The 21,191-nt window shown below is 37.1% G+C and overlaps 1 protein-coding gene across 1 annotated transcript; it reads right to left on the bottom strand.

Annotated features, from left to right (window-relative positions):
- Nucleotides 1–4,477: 4,477 nt before the first annotated feature.
- Nucleotides 4,478–18,098, bottom strand: ADAMDEC1 (ADAM like decysin 1). Its single transcript, XM_016214181.2, has 13 exons — nt 18,020–18,098; nt 16,130–16,224; nt 15,187–15,260; nt 14,349–14,427; nt 12,578–12,654; nt 11,263–11,449; nt 11,008–11,070; nt 10,039–10,110; nt 9,576–9,745; nt 9,141–9,222; nt 8,299–8,429; nt 7,294–7,471; nt 4,478–4,567 (listed from the first exon to the last, which is right to left on the bottom strand). Exons 1-13 carry the CDS (start codon nt 18,096–18,098, stop codon nt 4,478–4,480), a joined length of 1,377 nt encoding a protein of 458 aa, XP_016069667.2.
- Nucleotides 18,099–21,191: the final 3,093 nt, after the last annotated feature.

Raw genomic sequence — 21,191 nt, 5'->3', positions numbered from 1 at the left:
ATAACTATTTAAATATGTGGACAATTTTCTTATTATGATTTTTAGCTGTTAGTTTTTCTTATTAGTTTCTAAAATATACAAAGAATGAATATAATTTTCAAGTGCTAAAACTCCAGTATACTGCCCTGGAAAAAGAATGTCATATCTGAGGTAAACTCCAAGCATTCATTTATATGCTGTGTGACACTGGTTAGCTCTTTCTGAATGTTAATATTATCATCTTCGAAATGGAAAAATGACTAACGTGAGTGTATGAAAATTAAATAAGATGATATATGGCAAGGACCTAGGACGGTGTCTAATAGCTATTAGACTAAACGTCCTTCCTCATTTAATGGATCCTAAATACACCCTATCACTCACATAAGCCCCCACTCTGCCCTGAGGCACTCCCACTCTAGGCCAGGTGAAGGTTGAAGCCTAAAGAGAACAAAAGACAGAGGAAAGAGGCATTCACCCTTTTGTTTTTCCTGCCTGCTTGAATTAAAATATCTCATCTCATCTTCTGCCTTTCGACTGAATTACACCATCAGCTTTCTGAGTCTCCAGTTTGCAAATGTCAGATTGTGGAACTCCTCGATCTTTATAAACACGTGAGCTAATTTGTCATAATCAATGTATCTCTCATGTATATCATCTAAATCCAGAAATACGTATTTTCTGTTTCTCCGTCTACATCTGACTGATAAAGGTTTTACTATAATGTATTTAATTATAAATTTATGCAGGTTGGTTTTCAGGAATGTCTGTGCTTCCAGCTCATGATATTCCTGAGAAGTTAACAGTTGGCACTAATCAGCCAGTACAAGCTGTCTCCAGTGCACCACTGGCTGCAATCCTTGCCACTCAGGCAGTTTTACTATAGGAAGCCTCTAGCTAACCCGGGGGGGGGGGGGGGGGGGACAGCACATATGCCTAAAGAAACCTTTTCCCTGGAGGAATTGGCTGGAAGTTTATATCAGACCAGTGGACAGAGGAGATAAGCCAGGCCCAGGGGCTGGAGCTTGGCTATTGGCGACTCTGACCCCAGTGCCCACTCCACTGTGACCCTGGTAGTGCCAAACCCACCAATAACAGTGAGGCCCTGAAGGGGGGAGACAGCAGTCAGGGCCTCCTGAAAAGCTGTTCCTTTCAGAGCCCAATCTTCAGAAGCATGTCTAAATCCCTGTTCTTCTAGCACAGGCATCAATGGACATTTTAGTAATTTAAAAAAAATAATAATTGTCTAAAAGTATTTAGAGAGAGAAACCTCAGAGAGAAGGCTAGTCCTCTCGTGTGACTGGCCTCAAGTCATTTCATTTTGAGCATTAAAAGACAATGGGGCCCCAGCCGGGTGTCGCTCAGCGGTTGAGCATAGATCTAGGATCCGGGAGGTCACGGTTCGATTCCCAGTCAGGGCACATGCCGGGGTTGCGGGCTCCATCTCCAGTCGGGGGTGTGCAGGAGGCAGCCCATCAATGACTCTCCCATCATTGATGTTTCTATCTCTCTCTCTCCCTCTCTCTTCCTCTCTCTGAAATCAATAAAGATATAGTAAAGTAAAAAAAAAAAAGACAATGGGACACAGAGAGAATGCCCAGAGGGAACACTGTCTAATTATGTAGGCTTTAACACCTAACACAAACCTACAACAAAGCTTGGAAATATTCATTTTAGAAAATGACCACAGAGAAAGCTTCAAAAGGTGGTTTTATTCATTGGCATTGTGGTTCATTAAATCCATAGATGAATAAAGTATTCCTTGATGGCTGAATTAAAATGTAAGTAATGCAGACCTCTCAAAATTAACTTTGTCAGTGTTAGTGAAAAGATTATGCATGATACAATTAAAAATGTTTATATTTAATTAATCTTGACATGATATAGAAAAATACCACAGTTCTAAGAGCAAGGCAAGTGGAAGACAGAGGAGTTGTAAATGCCCCATGAATCACAGGCTTCACTCATCAAATCACAGTGTTTGTTTTTCATGGATTATAACTAATCAAATGAAAGTGGAGTTGAAATACAAGTCCCCTGTACTTTTACAATTCTGGACTCACTCTGAATAATCCTACAGTGCATTTTAAGGTGTTTTGGTCAAGGGCTAATTTCTTTGGTTTTTCCAAAGAGCAGAGCCAAACAACAGCCTCATGATCCTTAAAAATGTGTTCAAGATCAGGTCTTAGAAAACAGGCAACTTCTTTAAGTACATCTATTTACCTGTGACCTGGATTGGCGAAACTATAGGAAGGGTAATGACAAATAAAAAGCAAAATATATCTAAGTGTGAAGGCGAACATGCACAAGAATCCTGGTATGTTCTGAAATCTTGATGCTTGTCCTGGCAAGAAGCGTCTCAATGAAGGAGATTTTTTGATTCAATCACTGATTAAAAGAGAAAAAGTTTGGAAGCCATGGTTAGCATAAATTATAAAATATTATGTAATCATTATAATGAACATTTATAGAATTTAAATAATACTAGCAACCCTACTGAGAGACAATATCATTCGATCCATTTTATAGTTGAGAAAATTAATTACAAGACTTGGCTTAAAGTGCCACAGCTCATTTTGGGTGGAACTAAGAAAAGAACTGAAGCTTTCTCCTGAGTCCAAGTTCAGTTCTCTTCGCCTGTTACTAAACTGTCGATCTGGCCCAGCCGTGGGACATGCCCACCTATCATTCCAAGCCCTGAAAGCATTAGATGGATATTTTTTGAAATGCTACCCTCCAGCCTCTGTGACAGAATTCGAAGACAGGCACAGTTTCCAGAATTCCCTGCAGAGTGGCCCACAAAAGAGTTCCAGCGAGCAACGGGCACCTTGTAAATAAGGGAGTGGAGCTCCTTGTCCTTGACCTTGCCGGTTCTTTCCTGAGGAAGCCACAGCCTGCAGCGACTGAGTTGATTATTTCCATAATCTCTCTCCCATTTCAGCCCAGAAGAGATTCATGAGAGAGGGGAAGGAATGACGTCTCCCCCCACGATTTTTCCCAAGTCTTTCCCCTAGGTATGATTTTTTGTTGTTATTATTTTTAGATTCAGAGACTATTTTTTCACTGAAAAAAGTACCATATTCAGAGCACTTGGATTCCCTCGTCTAGCTCATGTAAGATTATATAAAACACAAAAATACTATGTGGATTGTCCTTTCATGAGACACTTTAAAAGGAATAGTCTTTTCCACCCATTTGCCTACCTCTCTGGCAACCACCAGTGTGTATCTGTATCTATGAGTCTGTTTCTGTTTTGTTTTGTTTGGTGGAAGGAGAATAAAAGGTACAAACTTCCAGTTATAAAATAAATAAGCCACAGGATGTAATGTACAGCACAGGGACTAGAGTCAATAATATCATAATAACTTTGCAGGACAGCACACGACTTATCGTGGTGATCACACTGTGAGATATATATGCTGAATCACTAAGTTATGCACCTGAAACTCATAAAATATGTAGGTCAACTATAGTTTAATGAAAAATAAAAAAATAAAATACATTTTTAAGAAAGAAAATCATCAAATCTTACTGATTTCCTGACTACCTCACGAATTACAACTACCAGCTCTTAACCAAGCGTAAAATTTGTTCATCAATCAGGGCTTTTTTTGAAATGAACTTATCAATAGAGTTACAACATGAGCCAGCTATCCCTCTCCTGGGTATCTACCCAAAAAACTCAAAAACATTTATTCGCAGAGATATCTGCACCCCTATGTTCATTGCAACACCATTCACGGTGGCCAAGACATGGAGATAACCAAAGTGTCCTGTGATTGAGGACTCGATAGAGAAGATGTGATGCATATATACTACCGAATATTACTCAGCCATAAGAAAGGAGGAAATGCTGCCATTTGCGACAACATGGGTGGACCTTGAGGATATTATGCTAAGCGAAATAAGTCAGTCAGAAAAAGCTAAGAACCATATGATTTCATTCATGTGGGATATAAAACCGAAGCTCAAAGACACAGACAACAGTCTGGTGGTTGCCAGAGGGAAGGGAGTGGTAGGTGGTGGGTGATGGGGTTTAAAAGGGAGCCAAATATATGGTGATGGAAGATGATTTGACTTTGGGTGGTGGGTGCACAATGCAATATATGGATCATGTATCATAGGCATGTACACTTGAAACCTATATGATCTTATTAACCAATGTCACCCCAATACATTTAATTAACATAAAATAAAATGAACTTTTCTTCGCTTATCTGAGCTGTCATTAAACTCATCACTACCTAACAGAAATGTATCCAATTTTTAGCACATATTTCAGCAGTCCTAATCTCACAGATGACAAAGTAGCCATTTGCTCATTCGTATGTTATTTATGTTCATAATGATAGCTTATTGTTCCTTTCTGAAACTGAGTCATTTTTTAAATGTGAAATAAATTGTGGCTTAATGTATTATAGAACTCAGTGTCACATCTTTCTCAAATATGAAATAGAAGTGAGAAAATATTTGAGAACAAAGAAAGAAAATAAAGGTCTTACTTCGTATGGTTCAGAGTCTCTTCTCCACAGCCAGCGCCAGGTTTTATCCTGCAGGTCGTGGCCTCACAGCAAGGATTGGGACAGTCCTTTAAAGCACACACACAACGGGAAAGTGGGTTCAGCAGTTTTCCCCAGAGAATTCTGGTGCGAGGAGGCAATAAACCTTCCCTTTTTAAACTAAATTACTCTGCTATACAAGTTATAGTGGAAATGACCAAGGAATATTAATAATAATAAAAATTAAGAGTAATAAAAACTACCTCTTAAAAGGACAAAAACCAGAATTATCCAAGAATCACTCCAAATAAATTTGTCTTAGGATATCATGTAATTTAAAACTTCAAGAGACTATTTCTATACTATACAAACTGAAGAGAGAGGAAAAAAATATTTTAAATCTTCAATTTATTTTACCAAGATTGCATAATTCTGATAATGAGAACTGCTAATGAACACACACACACACACACACACACACACTTCTTGTTTATGAATTTAAATGCAAAAGCTTGAATAAACTATTAGTAAAGCATCATTTTATTAATATAATAACTCTCTATTACAACTATGCAGTGTTTTTCTCACCAAGCGTGAGGGTGTCTCACCTGCACAGAACAGAGTAACATAATTCATCACATGAAGAGACTCAGAAAGAAAACAACTTTCATTGTGATAGATGCCAAAAATTAGTTGGTAAAAATTCAGTAGCCATTATTGCATTACTTAGACATATGTAAGTAAACTGTGAACAGAACTATGTATCACCATGATGAAGAAAATCTGTCTGATAAATAACAAAAACATATCCAATAAAATAAAGAATAAGACAAGGATTATTTATAGTTTATATTTATATGGGAAGCCTGATAAATGCTATGAGACGAGAAAAAGATAGGAAAGTGTAATAATTGGGTAGTATAAATCACATTTTCATTATCTGTATGTGATAAGGTTCTCAACCTAGAAAAAAACATAGGATCAACTCTAAAAATATTGGGCAAGTCACTAAGACAGCTGTTTAAGATAATCAAATAACATAAAAAGTGATAATAAATTAGAACCTAAAATAAAAATAACATTACACATACTAATAACAAAAAAAAGAACATACTTTAGAATTCAAAATGTTCCAGAATTACAGGAAGAACTTTATATATAACTTTTCTGGGGCACTTTCAAGGCTAATTGTCTTTTAAGAAATACAATGTGAAAATGCTAGTGGCCTTCAGAGTGAAATGTGGATTTAATGCATTTCAATCTGAATCTCAATTGTATTTGTAGACAAACTGACAAAAAAAAAAAGCAAGAGTTATATGGAAAAATAAACATTAAAGAATTGCTATGCAAATTCTGGATAGATAGATAGATAGATGATAGATAGATATGAAGAGACCATTAAAGATATTAAAATGCATTGTATATTACAATCATTAAAATAACATGATGCTTGTATTATGATATTTAGGCAGATAGAATGATTAGTTTTAAGACCTAGAAAAAACTTAAATATGTACATAAAAACACACATACCCAAATGGCACATCAGATCATGGGAAACTGGATTAGTCACTAAAGGATACTATATAAAGTGTATGTACGATGTATGCCATTTGCCTGCTGAAAGTAGAAGTACCTAGGATCATGAACAACTTCAGTTGCCTTTCACCTGAGAAACGTATGGGAGTGTAAGCAAATAAGAATGTGAAACTCAAGTCTAACTAATTTATAAAATAGTAAATCATATTAAAATTCCATATCTCATTACCATTAATAAAACATTTGCAAAATGCTTTATGAATCATTAAGTTGCACCATGTAATCTTCTAATACAATTCAACAGGTTAAAAGTTCTGAATAAATAAAGTGAAGCACAGAGATAGTTCATGCCTTCCCCTTTTTAACAGAACCTCTTAAAGTAATGGATAAATCTTGGGCTGCAATGGGCTCACTAATTACTAGTTTTGTATCCTGGAAAGGAGTTACTCAGCTTTTCTGAGCCTCACTGCTTCTCCTCTAATTTGGGATCATAGCAAAACCTATTTCATAGGTTTGTTGTGAGTCATAAAGGAGTTGATATATATAAAAGCATTTTGTAGACTGACACAGAAAATTGCTTCAAATATTAACTCAATTTTTAGTCTTAAAAGTGAAAGATTGCTAAAACAAACAAACAACAGCAGAATGCTCTCTTGTAGAAACTTCGTGCGGGATCGCTATGGAACATTCCATCGGAGACAGTCTGTAGAGCGCACTGATGCCTCGAAGGCGTCAGGTTTCAGACACCAGCAGACTGACAGTAATTATCTTAGATATTCACTGCTAATAACCCACTTTTTACAAGTTTATGCCCTTATTCTATTTTCGCTTTCTCTGTTTTATTTACTGCCTGGTATACAGATTGGCTGGATGAGAGAAAGACAGCTCTCTCTATGGAGAGGACTTCCATCTAGATCTGTAATGGTGATTGCTCCATAGATGACCAACTGTGACTTCCTGTGGCATAGGATTGCTCACTAATGTATCTAGGAAAGCTCCTAAGTGACACACTCTAGTTCATGACTTACCTCTTTATATTGAACTTCATACAATCAGGTCATAGTAGTATCCTGGCTTTTGAAATGCCTTTCGAAAGATGCCTAAAATCAGCACTAAGAACATAAGTGCAAGTCTTCTTTTCACTATGATTCCAAGCTTGTCTTTAGAAGAAAATTTCCCCCCAAAAAACTTTTTTTTTAGAAAAGGAAAAGGGAAGAACACAGGTATGCCACAATCACTTAATAATAAGTTTTTTAAACGGTGGGTATTGTCATACCTCAGGAAGGCCACAGTCGCATTCTTCCCCTACTTCCAGAAGTCGGTTCCCACACACTGGCTTTGTGATTATACTTTTGGGATCTGGTGCTTGCAGCAGGCACTTTGGTTTTTGAGATAGCATGTATCTTTCAAAATGTGAGCGGCAGGATTTACTGAAATCCTTGGGGAATTTTGAACTGTAACCAGAAAAGAAGATCAGCAATATCACTATACACTGTGATAAATTAACTTGAAAATCTGACCTGTTTAAAAATATTACCTGGCTCAATGGAAATTCCCAATTTAGTGCCTGTTTAGGCCTGCACTGTGTTATATGTGGAAGGCGACAGAGCGTGCACACTCTGCTGGTTGGAAAACTGTTTTCCTAGCCACCCAGTGGTAGGGCTGGAGGAACTGAAACTCCAGCCTGGACTCAGTGCTGTCCTAATTGGCAGGAGCTCCCTCAGCTGTTATCATTGGCTTATTTAGCCATCGAGTGTTGAGAAGTAAGTGATAACAATAACTTAGTAAAAGGAAGTAATTGCAGACTTAGGGGTTCTATGGGTGTATTTCTGGTCCTATGAGCACTTCAAGAGCTAGTTTTATTCATTTATTTTATCCCAAGTCCTTGCAAAGTGTCTGGCATCAGAAGGTAATTAATAACAGAAAAGTGGGTGGATTGATTGATTGATGGTAAGGATAGTTGTCATCATCTTCATTAGATGCATATTTTTGAAAATATATTATTTGAAGTTAATATTATTTTAACTTAAAATAACACGGTCACCATACTTATGCTCTATCTTGGTATAATTTTGGAAATCTTAAATAATGAGCCTAATAGCTGGTAAAACCTGTGCATCAAGATGATGGAGGGTGAATTAATGGGATAAACAGCCCTTGGTAAACACACACACACACATACACACACACACAAAATGCACATCCAATTATAGAGACTACATCTGAATTCTTTATGATTTAAGAAATACATATTTGTTCCTGTAGGGTGACAAGGTCTCACCTCAGATACTGATTCATCACACAACTCCCAGAGGGACACTTGGTGTTATATGGGACATCAGGCATACCAAGGACATGGCCCAACTCATGTGACATCATTCCTACAAGAGCCACACTATTCTTTTTCCTAGCCTTGGGAAAAATAAAAACATCTGTTACTTCATTTTTGATTCAGTTTATTCTTAATTGTTACCAATGTTCAGTAGTAAAACGATAGTTGATAGTTTGACAAATAAAAATTAATTAGTCATTAGGTTCCTTTTCCTGCCATTGGTTATTGTAAAGAGTTGAGTAAACATTTGAAATGAGTGGCTCCTGTAAATCAATCATTGAGTCAGTTCTTAATAAAAATTTGCTGAACTAATGATAATTTCTTAGCAAACCAGTTATATTAAGGTAACTACATTCTTCAAAGGAAGTATTAAAAGATGCCATACTATGTACTCAAAGGCCTCCGAAGACTATTGACGTTGGTAGTGCTTGGCCACATCACACCAACGTGCACCTTGTCTGACCTCTCTGGCCATCAGTCCTGGGGATGTTAATTTGAAGTTGGCTCAGGTCACAGAGAACACCTGAATTTCCTTTCTCTCCCAATCTTCTTGCTTTTACTCCCCAATACCAACTGAAGAGTTAAGACTTCTGGGAGAGTCAATGAAAGGAAATATTCTGTGCTGTAATCCAAGGAACTGCCAGTGTAATGGTCTACCAGTAGTTTTATTTCTACTTTTCTTTATTGGCTCAGCAAATGCCCATTGTACTAACTCTATTCTACGTAAGGCATTATGCTGGTCCTCACAGAAGATATAAAACCACAGGGAGCTTTACTATAGGTTTACAAACCTCAATAACAGCCACCGAAGTTGGGGAACACAAGGAATTCAAAGCTGCCAGTCCTATACGGTGACTGTTGAAGGTAATTCCACTGTGTGAAAGATACAGGTACATTGTCACAATCTGAGTCTTTGGAACCATTCAATTATGTTTTAGATTTCCCTTGTTGCCCTACCCTTTTTATATTCACTAGGCCCCAGAAAAACTTATGCTATTCCATAGAATTATAATGACTGTAGATGCTTGTCCCACATCCAAGAATCCATTTTAGTGATCTGACACAAATTTCCAGTAATCTCACAAGTGAATTGCTAAGGGTAGAACTCCAAGCTCTCTGGTAAGTGATTGGGAATATATAACTGAACAGTAATATCTGCCAAGGGACCTTTGGGATAATTATCCACTCTGCCTACATATGCCTGGCCCTGGCCAGTGTTCGCTCACCTGAGTAGCTGAGCATGGTCATGGGGCTTCATTTTCCCCAGGTTAGAACGATGCCAATTCAGAAAGTTGTTAAAGGTGATGCCTGTGTTGGGTTCCACCTTTATCTTATCACCATCAGACCAGATTTCCATACCTACCAAGGCCACTTGAACATCTATGGTGTTATAAATCTGTGGGAAGACCATTTTCCTTCATTAAAATTTTTGAGATTTCTTTAGTGTTTTAGATCCTTTGCCAACCACAAATAATGGATAAATGTATCCCATTTTGAAAATAGAAATTCTAGAAGTTGCCTTTGCTATAGTATATATGATTTTACCTTGATGTTTTCCTTGTCTGCCAAGTTTCTCAAAACTGCTGAACTTAAACCACTGTGGCCCTCCCAACTCCTTATCTGGTGAAACTGTAGGGAAGCCCCAGGTCCAATGTGGAAACACACATGTTTACAGGACAAATATCTTACCACATTGAGTAGGTTCATCACATCAAACAGAAAGCTTCTTATTAAAGTTAGATTTCCCTTAGAGGAGTTATACTGTAAAATAAAAATGCAAAGTATAATTAAAATCTCAAACTATAGTGAAAAAGTTAATGGAGTATAGCAGTTAACATTTTAAGAAAAAATACATATTTTAATGTAACAAATGTCCCTTTATTCCATGTCTACCTTATATAAGATTCTGAGTTTCAACAAATTGTATTTCAAATGTAAGATTTCGTTGGTAAGATACAAATTAGGCATTGATATAAAATTTTAGTTTTTTCATTTTTACATTAAATAAATCAAATTAATGATTTAAATGCTTTAAACCAATTCAATATTATTAAAATTTGAGCCCGGCCGGGCGTGGCTCAGCGGTTGAGCATCGACCTAGGATCCAGGCGATCGGGGTTCGATTCCCAGTCAGGGCACATGCCCGGGTTGTGGGCTTGATCAATGATTCTCTCATCATTGATGTTTCTGTCTCTCTCTCTCCTTCTCCTCTCCTCTCTCTGAAATCAATAAAGATATATTTTTTTAAAAAAAATTTGATTATAAAGCAAATTTGTTAGAAGCACTGATTCTAGTAATTTTAAATATAGAAATAGAACTTGTAAAGTAGATGTAGTTTTGTGTCTACTTTATATTTACATAATATAGTAAGCATTTAAAAATATTTTAATAGCCCATTCATTTTCTTTTTCATTATTGTGGTTGATCTCCCATAGCTACCTGGTATTAAGCATATTTCTAATATCTGACTGTTTTGGCAGCAGATGGGTATTAAAGGGGGAGGGGGAGCAAAAACTGTTGTTGGCAGCAGGCAGAACAGATAAGACAATCAGGAGGACAAGCTCTGTATCTTCACCCAGAATAGTCTATTGCTGTGTCTGCTGATAAGAAAACTTAAAAGTTGACTTAACTTGACAAGAAGCACATATTCATACTCACAAAGGCATTATCCAGCACCAGGAAGAGGTCAATGTATTTCTCCGCCCGAAGAAAGCGTTCTTGCTTTACAAAGAATAAAAGAACATTGTTAATCAGTATGTTCATCCTGAAAGTTTAAAGAGCTTACAAAGGGATTTATTTTTTCTTCAGAGGAAAATTAAATTGCTGAATAGATAAATAAATTATAGGCTTTCCCTATACCAGTCATTGCTGAGACACCTGAAGTAAATGATGACATAGGAAAGCTACACTTACCTCTCGGGCATCGAGTGACCTAGAGGTTCGAATGGGGCGGCGTTTCCTGCCAACAGCTCTTCCACCACAGGTGTGGTTGGCCGAGTCTGGCTCCTCCTGCTTATACATGAGGACAGCGTGTTCCTCTTGGTCTGTGCTTTTCAGAGGCTTTATCATATATCTTTGGTCGCGATGTGTAAAGTATCCCCTGTGAGACACGGAGACTCATATTTGAGGACTCTCTGCCACAGAGTCACATGCCCTGGCCAGAATGGATTAACACCTCTCCCTCCACCCCAAGCTCATACATACAGTTCTTATTCATCAGCTTTTGGCTAATTTAAGGGATAATCAGTATTTGTCAATGCTAAAATAGAGCCTGTACTATTTACCCAGAGAATTGTGAACAAGAATTACTAAGATGAAGAATTTATATCACGAGCTCAGGAAAATGTGCCCATAGTTTATTGATACATTTAGCAAATATTTCTCGACAGGTCTTAGGAAAATAATGGAGAATGGAGTAAAGGAACGTGTAGATACCAGGAGCCCTGGAGAAGAGAAAGAATGATGAACAGATCAGCCGGAGGAACAGTGGTTAAAGAGTTCCACTTTACAGTGATGAAATTCACTCAGAAATAGAAAGTTGAATCCATTCGGTGGAACATTACACATCTTACATGACCACTCAAAATGCCGTCTATGGAGGCATCTTATGCTAAGGGAAAAGCCTCTTGGCACCATGTGGCATGAACTATGTTGGAAGAACAATTATGTGTATTTTATTTCATATTCCAACCACATAGAAGGCGTATTTGTCTATATGCATAAAAGGCTGCAAACAAGACGAAACATTAATAGCAGTGATCGCACAGAGGTACAATTTCACGGTGGTTATTTTCTTCTCTGTTTTTTCTTACTTTCCAAAATGTCCATAACTGCTAAGAATTACCTTTTGAGTAAGGGGAAATAACACACACACACACACACTTTGTTAAAAAGAGTGTTTCACCACAATTGCAGGGTGGACCCTTTGAGAGAATCAAACCGAATGCTTCCAGGCAGTGGGATGGGTACACATCAAAGTGGATCAGATGCCACGAAGGCCCAGCTCGCAACACCTTGTTGAATTGCTGCCAGGACTAACTTTTGCTAGACCAGCAGGTTACGAAGTGACTGAAAGGGCGTTGTTTTATTCTTCACTTTAACCACATGCTCAGCGTGTTGTGGATGGAGAACCTTTCTCCAAGGTGGTGAAGGACACGAGGTCCAGGAAGGCCCATTCTGTGTAGTGAAATGCTGCTTGATGTTGAATATCTTAGGGAGTAGTTCTCACCTCAGCCCATTACAAGTACTAATGCTGGCAACGGAATTCTTTTCATTCAGGATGTAGCCTTTGTAGTAGCAGTGCTCCTAAGGTTGGAAACAAAAGAAAAAAATTAACTACAAGAATAAAGGTATCACCATTTTGGTGGAAGCTATTATCTTGAATATGTAGGAAAGGTCTTCGAATAGTGACTGTGGCCAGACCAGTTCCCAGAAACAAAAACAGTAGAAACCTTAGAGGTTTATGAACTGCTCCCCTGCCGACCTTGGAAACTCCTATTGAATGACTGAGCTGTCTTTCTGGTATTAATTGTCACTAAAGAAAAGTCCAGGGAAGTGGAACTAAGTGGGCTCATGGTGAAAGCGGACGCTACATCTGAGAGGCAGCCAGCTTGCCTGGGATCTACAGTGCTCCCAGAGAACACTCAAGGTGCGGGACAGCTTGGGAGAATTTGACTCCCCTTTGCTGAGTCCCTGACAATGTGCGCACCATGTCAATAAAACCGGGTACACATTTTTCTAGATTCTGTCCTCAAGATGCCACACTATCACTCCTGAGCCCTCTTAGTATTGATCCCACTTACTACATTAATTGGTGCGTTAGTGGAACTTCTTTACCGTCATCAAAACCCCTGAGAATTTGTCTAAAACTAAAGATTCAGACATGGTTGGTGATCCATCTAAACAAAATAGGGGTCACTTGTGTAGCATAATCTAAGAAAGCTGATGAATAATCTCTTGTTCAAAATACACTGGCTTGCCCAGCCGGGCGTGGCTCAACAGTTGAGCGTCGACCTAGGATCCAGGAGATCGGGGTTCGATTCCTGGTCAGGGCACATGCCTGGGTTGTGGGCTCGATCCCCAGTCGGGGGCGTGCAGGAGGCAGCCGATCAATGACTCTCTCATCATTGATGTTTCTGTCTCTCTCTCTTCCTCTCTTTTCCTCTCTCTGAAATCAATAAAGGTATATTAAAAAAAAATACATTGACTTGTCTCAGGGTCTGACAATCCATCTGTGTTTTTCTTTCCTTTGGAAGAAACCCTGTTATCCTAACTTAAAAAAGGCATCACATTAAAGTATCAGCCACAGCACTTGAGCATGAATTAATTTACCTGATACTTTCTTTGGAGGTCCATGTTAGCAAAAATCCAGACAGATATCCATGAGGTGAGAGCTTTCATGTGAGTAGCAATGAAAGAACCATTTTGTGGCAGAAGTCTTAACTGTGTGTTTTTTTAAGAGGTATACATGCTCGGGGTGCTACAGGATGGCTCTGAGAAACTTGCTTAGCTTGGTAGAACGCCATGATTAAGCCTTTTAGTAATTTTTCCTGTTCCTCCTTTGGCCTTGATTGTCTATGACTGACATCTAGGCCTTGGCACTATTTGTAGGGTGGTGGCTTAACCAGATAGAAAATTATATTAATTCAATAATAATTGGTATTCCATTGCTGACCTCAGGAGAAGTGCATGTATCATCAGAAAATACTAAATAGTGTCAGGACATTTCAAGACCTACAGGCGAGAATATGTCTCACCTATCGATAAGGTGGCCTAGGAGTAAAGCAGACTTAAGATTGCTTCAAAAAATGCAACACTGCGACGCCTCCTAGGACTCCTGCCTTTTAAAAATGCTGACTATGATTTTTTAAATCTGTCATCTCGTTGGATAGGTAAGCACCTTGCTTTCAAGTTCTTCAAAATTTTAAAGTTGTTCTTGGATTTATGAATCTTATAAGTGGCAGATCCAGAAAGAGTCCTAGAAAGCATCCAGAACCTACCACGTTCTGAGGGCGTGTGGTGATTTCCTTTCCTCCGGGTGAGTAGTAAGTTTCAGTGTAGTCTGGCCCCAGGAGATGCCTGCAGAGAGCAGAGAGCTGCATAATACACTCGCCGTGGTAATCGAGGCTAAAATTCCTGTAATGCTCTCCAGGACTAAAGGAGTAATAATGTCTACACTGAGCAGGAGCCGGCATTCTCACTCACTGATCTTTTTCCAACATTGGAACTCTGCTGCTGATGCAAATCAAAGCATTAGCTAGCTAGTCCTGCTGGATCCGAGGGAAGGCATGCCCTCAGCTGCCTTTTAACTGAAGATTTTTTACCTTCAGAATGGGTTATTTGGGGATTCTTTGCACAAGGGACACATCCTTCATAGGGTCTCTGAAGGATGCAGGGTCACAAATATGCATAAAGGACCATTGCATTCCGAGAGAATTTTACTGAGTTTTTGGAACTCAGTGGAGCCCCATTCCTGGGATCTATCTCAAGGCTGTGTGCCCTGAATGAACCTTGGACATACATTCTTATAAAAGTAATGGAAAGTCACGTCAAAGGTTTAAGTTTATCTGGGTAGAAAAGAATTTCAGTAAATTCCAAGAAGCATCAAGGAAGAGAGACACTTGTAGGAGCAGCTCTCTTCGTTTTACACCTTGCATGTTACTTCCTAGAAAAGCTTCAATATTTCTGAGATATCATTAGCATGAATGTATCTCAAACACCTAAAACCCAATATACTTGACCTTTATCTCAAATCACACTAAATAAAGTCTCGAGACTTATTTTTCCACATTCTCTTAATATAATCCAGTGATTAAACTTTCAGAAAACACAACTTACTTGCGTTTTTGTAGGTAGAGAATGACTTCTCCATTTAATATAATCTGATACTGAAGTTCAGGTTCATATCTTTCCTTAAAAATGTAATGATATAAGGATATCAATTTATATTTCTGAGTCCAGCTAACATAAACATAATATAATGGCATATATTATGTAGAAGGGTAATTGCAAGTCCATGTAAGACAAAAGCAGCTCTCCTATGTCTTCATAATGTGTAAAATTAAACATAAATTGTGTATTCAGATGGATTTCCATAAAGTACAATAACACGGTAATAATACTTACAGATTAAACTAACTCTAATATGTGAGATAGGAGCTAATCATTGGCCCTGGGCACAGTATACAGCCCTCTATATCCTAACGGATCACTAATGAGTTAATAATAATAAGGCATATATTATGATAAAACTAAACCAAATACACTAAAGAAAATCAACCCCAAATCTATGAATAATTAAATTAAGTAAAAACTATAAAATGAGGGAAATATTTGCAATAATATAATAGTCAAAAAGTTAATGTCCTTAATAAATTTTAAAAATCTTGTTAATTAATGAGGTAATGTTGACTTCTCTGTTATAGACAAAATAGTCAAGGAAAATGCAATTCAGTTGGGGAAGGGGATAGGGGTAGGAAAAAGGGTTTGGGGAGCTTGGCAAGAAGAATCTTAAATGATGCCTGCTTTTCTGAGCTCCTTTCTTTTCTCCCCCCAGAACCTTGGAGAAATGCCTAAGCAGCTTTATTCTTTCTAATCAAGTAAAGCAGTTAACTCCCTTTCTGCTGCTTAATTGTAAAAGCATTCTGAGAAATCCTATGTTCTTTGCTGGATAAAGATTAAACCATTAGATGTTGACTGTGACATCACTTCTATTAGTAAAAAGGCTCTTTATTGTCTCTTCAGCTGATTGTAAAATCCCACAGTCACTCGCATTACTTACCTCTTTACCAAGCGTCTCTGTCTGGTTGATCTGTAGTTTTTTAGGACGAACTACTTTGTAGAGTTCTAATTCAGGTGTTTGTCTTATGGCTATTGCTAGAGAAAGAGAGATAATAGTGATACAAAATATTGAAAGCATTTAGTTTTGATTGGTTTGTTAAAATGGCCTGGAAGACTGGATTCTTATTGAGAAAATAAACATGAAAAACAAGTTCCTCCTTCTATGAACTTTGATAACAAGGGTTTTTCTTTTTGCTCTCCACTCCCCTGACCCTTGATTCTGGAAAAACATAATGAGGATGGAACAATGCTTTGGATATCTCTCAATACAGGTAAACTCTGGGCCACCAAGCCCAGAAAGGGCAGGTTTTGGATTAGAACACAGCTTAGGGGAGCCAGCAATTCTGCCTGTGGGTAGTCCAGTTTCTTCTTCCTCTATTGTCCTCTATAAAATTGTGAATTTTTCTTTTAATGTTCTCAGAGATCACTGTATTCCTTTTTATGTACTTTGCTCTCTATGGTGCAACCCCTGACTAACCTCCCCTAAAAAAAATCAAGTATTTCATAGACAGACAATTCTTCATTTTTAGGAAAGGTTCTACTAACAGTTATTTTACTTCTCAGTGCAACAATAAACTATGATTACTTTCAGGACTTTAGATTTCACAGGAAATAATGTTTTTGTTACTCTCTACTGGAACAATTTTAAAGGATCAGAGAGCCAGAAGAAAAATATTACATAGCCTAAAAATGTTCCAGATTCACCTGGAATTACATTATATAGACTATTTCTTGTTTTGCTTGCCTATAGTAGGAAAATAACTCATATTGGAGCTAAAACATGTGGTCCTAAGTCCTAGCTAAATGACATTGCAAGTGACCCCTGTAAAAGTCACTTCAATTTCTATCAGTTTACTTACCTAAAGTAGAGGTTGGTATAAGAATTAAATAGCATAAAGTATATAAAATTATTTAATGCCAGTCTAGGAAGTTGGCAGGCACACTTTTATCCATTTTTTTCTTTACTTGTTCAATCATCAATATAAGGTCTCTTTTAGTTTTAAATGTCCCCATTTTCACAGACAAGTGTCTATGCTTAGAGACAGCTTCTCACTCAGTGTGACATTCAGTGTGAACTTAGGGACACCAAGCAATTCTATACCTGGCTAATGTGGACAACCTGAAGGGAAGGAGTAAATCATAAAGTCTCTTCTAGTCAAACCCCAAAGTTCTGCTGTGATGCTCTCCTAAGAATAATTCATTACATATGAAGAAAAGGAAGTTTATAAATATATTACTAAAAGTCTTTATCAAAAGAGAATATTAATCCCATTAGTGGAAAGAGTTGTGAGATTGAAATTAGAGTGAATTTAAGTAATATGTAGTCCCAACTCTAGTGCTAATTGGTCAACTGGTCAATTAATTTTTAGTTTTGCCTAATAATGCAATTCTAATTTTACTTAAGAGCTTTCCTTGTCATCTACCCTAATGCAGCATTTGGACAAATTGTGTCTTTAGATAAATGATTGTCTTTTTATGTAGTAGAAATATTAATGTTACTCAAGATAACATTGAAGATAGTTAGAAAATTCTAGAATTTTGGTCTGGAAGTTAATTCTCTGCTGTAATTTGGGGCTGTGTGTTTTAGAAAACAAAATATAGAACTTGTAGGATTATTGAACTAGAAAAGTTTAGAGACATCCTGATTAAATTATTATGCCAATCACAACACCGTGACAATGAACACAGTTTACGTAAACTGAGTAAGTATACCAAAATACAAACAGTAGTGACATTTGCGTCATCTGAGCATGTCATTTTCTTAAGGGTATTTTAAAAATGCATTAAATAATTTGACTTTGGTATAAAATGTCAATATATTAGGGCTTACCTTCAGTTTGTACAATGAGCCAGAGGACAGAAAGCAGGACCAAAGACATGTTGGCAACTGCAGAAGTCCCACACAGCATGAAGATGTGGTCTCCCCAGCTATTTATCTTCTCCTACTTATTACAAATTGAAAAATAATATAAATCTCAAACTTTATTTGTAAGAGTGGGATATGTTTCCTAATAGTGTTGAGGTTTGCAGAGAAATTGCAGTGTCGAGGTCATGAGAATGTTCTTCATTGATGAGATGTGTTTATGTCTGTGGTTACAGCCTGTTAAGAATCACTTCCCAACAGCTGCTGGTCCTAGTGCTCCTGTAACTGTGGAAAAGTACCAACTGAGACGCTGATGTCCACATACATATTTGTATACTCATCAAACTGAACCATCACCCTTGCTCCTCAGTAACTCTACAGAAAGTGTAGGGTTAGAAATTTAGAAAATATATCAGTAGCTTCTACGTATTTTGAGAAACTGGTACAGAAAACACAAAATCGATAAAACAAGTACCAGGCAAAGTCTTAACAAGCTAGCATATTGCAATCTCTCTGCCCCTCAGTCTTCTTTTCTGTGAAAATGGGATGATGATAACAATACTTACCTCAAGCTTCTTATAAAATTCATGCAAGGTTTCCTGGCTGGGTAGCACCCAAAAATTGAGGCTTAGATTCCAGCCCAGGACACACCTGGGTTTCCGGTTTGATATGCCATTGGGGCACATGTAGGAGTCAACCAATCAATGTTTCGCTCTCACATCAATGTTTCACTCTCTCTCTTTCTCCCTTTCTCTCTCTCTAAAAATCAATAAAAACATATCCTCAAGTGAGGATTAAAAAAATTTCACCCAAGGTAAGACATACACATGCATGCACATATGCACATAAAACTGCAAAGATATGTGCACATGTAGTTCTCTTGACAGTGTTAGCCTCAAACATATTATACTGCATATGAAGTATGTTTGAAGTGCAGCATGAGTTCTACTGCAGGAAAATAACAATATTTTTGTAATTTAAAAACATTTTCTATGGTCATAAATATCAAAAGAGTATACTGAGGGGAAAAAGTTGATCACCCAATGGCCCAACAACAAGAAATGACTTCTGTTAATATTTTGATAATTTATTTACATCTCTTTTCTATGCAGTAATAAAAGGAAAAACATACAATTAAATTAAAATTTTTAGACTTTAGTGCTTATTGTATAAAGAGTTTTGAGAACCTGTATTTTTTTGCATAGCATTATGACATGATGTTGGATATTAAGATGTTATTTTAATGACTAGAAAATTGCCTTGTGTGTGTATGTTATGTATGTCTTTGTATGTGTATATTTCTTTGATTACATTCTGATTATTTCTTTTGGATAAGTTACTAGAAATAGTATCATTTAGTTTATTTTTTAATTCTCACTTGAATATATTTTTTCCATTGCTTTTCAGAGAGAGTAGAAGGGGGAGAGAGAGAGAGAGAAACATTGGTGTGAGAGAGACACATTGATCGGTTGCCTCCCACATGCGCCACAACCGGTGTTGGGGATCGAGTCTACAACTGAGATATGTGCCCTTGACCAGAATTGAACCCAAGACCCTTCAGTCCCCAGGCCAAAGCTCTAACCACTGAGCCAAACCGGCTAGGGCAGTATTATTTAGATTAAAAAGGTAAATCAGTTTGAGGTTCTTGGTGTACATTAACCCAGTACTTCGAGAATTAGCACCAAATTACATTTCCATTTATAGAGTTTTCCCAGTCTAAAAATCTGTCTTTAACTGCTGAGCTTATTTTTACTGATACAGTTGGAAGTTGGCTAGCATCTGATTGCAAGTTTTACAGTTACCTCTATGTCTATGTTTCTTTTGAGTCAGTTAAGTTTTCACTATTATTTTATATTACTTTTGCTAATCCAGAAGATCAACATTCTACATATATTCTATGGTAGTTACCATTAAATTTTAACAAAATGTGATCTTGATGAACAACTCTACCATCAAATAATACAAGACCCTGAAATGGTTTAACTTATCAGCATCCTACCTTTGCCACCTTACATATTGTTGTCAAGTATTTTAGTTCTACCATAATTTTCACCCACAAGTTAGTCATGATCATTATTTTTGTGTTTTATGCATATGGCTTATTTGAAATTACTCTCATGCATACCACCTTCTTTGTTCACAGGTCCTTTTAATATCAGTCCTTTTATAATTTTTTTCTTTGTGAAACAAATTCTTTGATAAATCATTTATTAAAGTTCTGTTGGAGTAAGACTTCTGTGCTTTTAAAAAAAATTTTTCAGAGAGTATAATTACCTCACCCTATTCTTTAATGGTAGTTTGGCTGGGAATACAGTTTTAGGGTTACAACTAATGTCTCTCAGGATTTGGGAGCTATTTTACTATCTTGGACAACTATTGCTGCTGCTGTCAGAAATTCTATTTTTAGTCTATTAAATGGATATTAATTTTGCTTATTAAATATACAACCAGTATTGCAGTATAAGTTAAATATTTATTGAGATCATTTTAAATTTGAGTTAATGTTAAATTAATAGTGGTTTATATTAAATTAATATCATTTCTAAGCATGCCAAGATGACCCTTATACTATCCTTACCATTGAGATGTTCCTGCAATAAAGTACAGTAATGGAGATAAATCTACAAACAGATTTAGTTTATACAAATGGCAAACATTATGATTGATACTTGTACATTGTATTCAGGTAGATTTTAGAAGCATAACATTTGGTAGGTAGAAAGAGTCAGGCAATATTAGCTGGAAAAGAAACAAGAGAGAGAAAACTCTATGAGCAAAGCCCTGGGTATGTTTGAAGAACTGCAGTGTATCTTACATAACTTGAATATAACATAAAAAGTAGTAGGTATCTGACATAAAGCTTGTGAGATATACAGGAGCCAAGTGATGGAGAGGAAAATGCTAAAGGCCTTAAAGAAGGGGGCACACATCTGAGAAACATTTAGCTCATGAAATTGTTTGACTTGCTAATGATTGCATGACACCTGAGGGAGGAAGAGAAATCTGGAATCAATTCTAAGGTACAGCTTGAGCAACTATATGACACCTTCCAACTTGGTCAGTTGATAAGAGGTGCACTTTAGTTATAACTCTTAAAGGCAGGAGATATAGCTCCTGGTTTACCCTTCAGGAGCACAGT

Source organism: Miniopterus natalensis, chromosome 4 (assembly GCF_054644295.1).
Source record: "Miniopterus natalensis isolate mMinNat1 chromosome 4, mMinNat1.hap1, whole genome shotgun sequence".
In the NCBI taxonomy this organism is placed as follows: Eukaryota; Metazoa; Chordata; class Mammalia; order Chiroptera; family Miniopteridae; genus Miniopterus; species Miniopterus natalensis.
The sequence above is the reverse complement of the archived record's forward strand: the minus strand, read 5'-3'. Positions and strand labels throughout refer to the sequence as shown.

What these genes read in the sequence shown, in the direction of transcription:
- ADAMDEC1 (XM_016214181.2), bottom strand. Translation starts at nt 18,098, where the DNA reads ATGCTGTGTGGGACTTCTGCAGTTGCCAACATGTCTTTGGTCCTGCTT. An exon ending in GCTCATTGTACAAACTGAAG is followed by an intron (nt 16,225 to 18,019) that starts GTAAGCCCTAAT and finishes CTCTTTCTCTAG; the next exon opens with CAATAGCCATAAGACAAACA. An exon ending in TGGTGCTGGATAATGCCTTT is followed by an intron (nt 10,111 to 11,007) that starts GTGAGTATGAAT and finishes TTTATTTTACAG; the next exon opens with TATAACTCCTCTAAGGGAAA.